The following is a 4,345-nucleotide window of genomic DNA, read 5'->3' as shown; positions in this document are numbered from 1 at the left end:
CGGGCCGGGGGTGGCAGGGGGTTACCTCAGGACGGGCCCCAGCTGCCGTCCTGAGCCCCTGGGGATGGGCCGTTACCTCAGGAATGGCCCCTCAGGTGCCCTGAGACCCCAGGGATGGGCCGTTACCTCCGGGATGGGTCCTAAGTGTGTCCTGAGGCCCTGGGGGTGGCCCTTTACCTCCGGCCTGGCCCCAGCAGCGGCCCCGAGGCCCTGGGGATGGCTCTGTGCTGCCTTTTTGGTTTCTTGTGGCTCCCTCTCCAGCACAGGCTCCTGTCAGCGTTTTTTTTTGCTCCTAGAGCAGGGAGCTGTTTATTTCTGTAACAAAATCCTTTATTTATGTGCCGCTATATGTGACCCGTGGGGTTTAGCTCCCGTTCTCCCAGGCCCAAGGGGCTCTGTGCAGGAATCACACTCGTACTTTTATCCCTCCGAGCTCAGCCCTGAGCTCCAGCAGCTTCTGCTCCCCCTCTGCCATCCCCTTTCCCAGCCTGGTCCACAGCTGTCCACGCTCCTGCTTCCCTCCATCTTCCAGCACACCCTGGAACACACCGATAGCAGCACGGCAGGCAGCTTTTATAATTTTCCCTCTCATTCTGAAGCCTTCGCCTTTCCCCCTGCTCTGTTTTCTATTTTAAAGCCCAGTAGCTGCATTTTGTCTCTCTTACAGGTTATTACCACTCTCAAGAGTGGAGCCATCTGTGTTTTCAGACAGCCCCTTGTCTGTGTTGCCAGGCACAAGATCTCCCCCGATTTCGGGTCACATCAGGCTGCCTGCACGACCGCTGCCTGAGCTGACATCTTGAGCTTTCCCAGAGCTCTTCGGGCTTTGAATACACAAAGATTTGTGGCGTTTTAGGAGCCGTTTCCTCTGTTCTATTATTAATGCACATTAATTATTGCTCTTCTAGACTTTGATCTATGTAAATCCCTACTAAAGATCCTTGTAAGTTCTTTTTCTTTTCTCTGCCTTGCGTGGGACCTGCTCGTGTAAAGGTTGGAAGCGAGATGAAGGGCAGTTGAGCACGTGTTTGTGCCCGGGAGGCCGACAGAATTGGAAAGCTTTTTTTTTTTTTTCGGATCTTCAATTGGACTGGACCTGCCCTGACTATCAATAATACATGACCTGGGCTTTCTGCACTGAAACTCTGCTAATTGGCTAATTAAAAAAGTGAAACGTGCAGAAGGAGCCAACGCGTCGCTCGCAAGAGACTCTTTCTGCAGCAATGCCAAGGCTGAGCATGTGCTAATGCGTCTCATAAAACCGAGCCGGAGGTGAGCGAGTCTCAGGAGCCACGAGGATGATTTCGTAACCAGCCTTCTTGCGGTTGGCTTCTCATTGTGTCTTGCCTTGCTGCTGTATCTTCTTTTTTTAATCTTTTTTTTTTTCCTTTTTCCCCACCATTTCCCTTCTAAAAGGGAAGAATTGTGTGCGGTTTCTTTCAGCGCTGGCGAGTTTGTGGCCGGGGAGAGCTGCCTCAGGTTTTGACTCTGATTTCTTCCCCGTGCTCGGTGCTGTGCTGCTCTTTTCCTCCACATTAGCTTTCTTATGAGTGGCTTTTTTCACAGGAAAGGATTTCTTCTTTCAAGCATTTGTTGCACACCCCGCTTCCCACAGAAAGCACCCAGGTCAGGAATGAAAAGCGAGGAGAGAAATCTGGGGAAACCCCAAAGGTTTTTCCTTCCTTCTCTGACAGTATTCTTTTCCAGGCTCTAGCTTGTTCCCTCCAAGCTCCTGGAGCAGATCAAGACTAACCTGGTTTTTTTTTTTTTTCCATTCTCTGCAGATCGTGGACACCTTGATTATTGCCCGCTTCGTCCTCCTGGCCGTGATGAGCCTCGTCTTACTTGGGTGCCTGTTCCTGTTCCTGGTTTACCACCTCATGGAGCCAGTGTACGGCAAACCGCTGCGGGGCAGCTAGCGGCAGCAATCCCAGCAAAGAGGAAATCCCGTTTTCATGGCGATAAACCTGGAAGGGAGACCAGGAGACTGCTGTGGAGGTGAACGTGGTGATTTTTCCGAGCTCAGAAGAAGCCAGTGAAGCAAAGTATCTTGCTTGCCTCCAGTGCTGCGTCTTTCACCTTTAAAAGCAAAGTTTGAGCTGAGCATGAGCGCCTTCCTCTCCAGGGACTGTGCAGACTGTAAAGGAGCTTTAACCGCTTCTTTCCTCTTTTACAGGAGAGTTGAAATCTCTGCACTTTATATGACACTCGATTCAATGAATTGAACTGAGCTGTGCTGGTTTGTTGTCGTTATCCACAAGAGATGGTTTGTTATCATTCCTTTTTCACTTTTGTTTAATAAAAACTCTCTGAGAAACCCCTGACTCTGTCTTTCTTCTCCAGAAGTGTCACCTTTTGCCACTCTTTAGTGACAGCCTCTCTGAAAACCGCCTTTTCCCGTGGCCGACGTGGTTTTCTAGAAATTCAGCGTGTGGTTGTGAATTGTTTGGGACAGGTTTTTTTTGACTGGAAACCCGAGCCTTTGGAGTGGGGAGGGAAAAACTTCCAAAATAATGCCAAAAGGGCAAATTAAAATCTTCCCCCACCGCAAGGATGCGGAGGAAGGCTAGGTCTCGCCTCCCTACGCTAAAAAATCCTGCTAGCCCAGGCAAAAACCCTCTTGCTTTTCAAGGACTGTGCAGATACCCGAGTGTCTCCCACATCTGGTGGGCCCCCAAATTCTCAGTCATCTTGGGGTGGGGAGCCAAAGGCTCACGATTTTTCCTACCCTAAAACAAAAAAATTGCTCGCACTCACGCAGATCACTGGCTGAAGCCAATAGTGGACCCCAAGTCCTTTCCTTTTGGGGGGTAAAAACCACTTTTTATGCCCACGTTTTCTGGCCCCAGAGGGATGAATCTGCTCAGCTTTTCACGGCTGAGCGGGCAGCAGGTATTGCTGTGACGTTGGAGCCGAGTGCAAGACGGTGCTGCAGCCTCAGGGGCAATATTGACAAAAACCCAAGGGCAAGAAACTCATAGCTTTCATATAGATTTATTTTTTCCCCCCCATTTTAGAGATTTTTTTTTTTTCATTTGTGTCTGAAGATGGTGAGCAGTAAATAAAAGAACCAACCGGCTTCTTCCAGCCCTTTCCTGCCAGCTGTCAGTCACCAAATACCGCTGTCAGGACATGAAAGATTAATGAGGCAAGAGCTCGCGAGCTCGGAGACGACGCTTTCCCCTGCAGAAAATGCCCCAGCACCCAGGAGCCCTAACTCGGTCAGCTGAAAATGTGTAAGTACATTCCAAAAACAAAAAAAAGGCCAAGGAGAGGTGCACCGGCTTTTCGAGCCGTGTAAACACTCAATCGCTTCCTCTCCTGAAGTCGATATCCCAGGGACTCCAACGATGGTGTGAAGGAACACGCCGAGCGTTTATGCAACACGAGCGCATCGTGTCTCTTGGTGATTTTGAAGTTCTGCCCTGAAACAAAATTCATATTTAATTCATCATCTTCACAACATTTATGAACGCGAAGCTCGTCTTGCGGCTCGCTCCGGCTCCGCACCTGCCGGGTCTTTATTCCCCGAGCTCATCCGAGAGCAGCGGGCTGGAGACGGCGGCACTTCACCGGGCTGCGAGTCCGAAAAATGGGGAAGCCATGGCAAAAGCAGCTGGGGTGCTAAAAAAACACCCCTAGAAGCAGAAATGGGAAGCTTCCTCCGCTTTCGTGCTGTAAATAAACCCAGGAAATTTGCTTTTTCTGTCCCTGTAATCCGTTTGGGACTAAAATCGGCTCATTGTGCGGGGGGTGTTTTGGGGAGAGCGGAAAGCAGGAGGGACGCGGTGGCTCTTGCCCAAGGCGGCCGTTTCAGCGCTTTTTCCAAAAATTGCAGGAATTGGGGAAAGAGCCCCACGTGCTCTCATCCTCCTCAAGATATTTCGAGCTCCATCCTCATCCTTCACCACCCCTTGGCAGCCAGGAGCGACCAGCTGGATGAACGCGGCAGCCCTGAGCTCTCCCTCTGTGTTTATTTATTCTGGGCAATCCTGCTCCTCCTGCTCAGGGGCTTTCCAGACGGTTCCTGTTTATTTTTGGGAAAGGAAAAGACCGCGTCAAGGAATTGGTATGAGGCCGGAGCTGCGTTCCAACCAGACCCAAATGCTGATTTTTTAATTTATTTTTTTTTTGCTGCCATCCCCCACCCAAACCTTCAGCTCCAGAGCACGTCCGCCTCTGTCCAGCACCCTGTTTATTTTTTTTTCTCGCAACTAATTAGCAACAGGAGGGTGGGCTGGGCTTAAATTCCAACCCCTCAGCTGCTGGCGAAGGTGTTAGGAGCCAAGGAGCTCCTCTCTGGCCCATCTTTCTCCCAAAACTGTGAGTGAATAATCCCGGCGTT

At 50.5% G+C, this 4,345-nt stretch overlaps 1 protein-coding gene across 1 annotated transcript; it reads left to right on the top strand.

Moving 5' to 3' along the window:
• Positions 1 to 1,784: 1,784 nt before the first annotated feature.
• TMEM218 (transmembrane protein 218) lies at positions 1,785 to 1,919 on the top strand (the record flags this gene model as incomplete). The annotated part of the gene is made up of 1 exon (XM_010087476.1): positions 1,785 to 1,919. A coding segment is annotated over one exon (135 nt), but the record flags the coding sequence as incomplete, so codon positions are not given.
• Between the last annotated feature and the right edge of the window lie 2,426 nt (positions 1,920 to 4,345).

This window comes from Pterocles gutturalis, unplaced genomic scaffold (genome assembly GCF_000699245.1).
Source record: "Pterocles gutturalis isolate BGI_N339 unplaced genomic scaffold, ASM69924v1 scaffold13706, whole genome shotgun sequence".
NCBI classification, from domain to species: Eukaryota; Metazoa; Chordata; class Aves; order Pterocliformes; family Pteroclidae; genus Pterocles; species Pterocles gutturalis.
The sequence above is the reverse complement of the archived record's forward strand: the minus strand, read 5'-3'. Positions and strand labels throughout refer to the sequence as shown.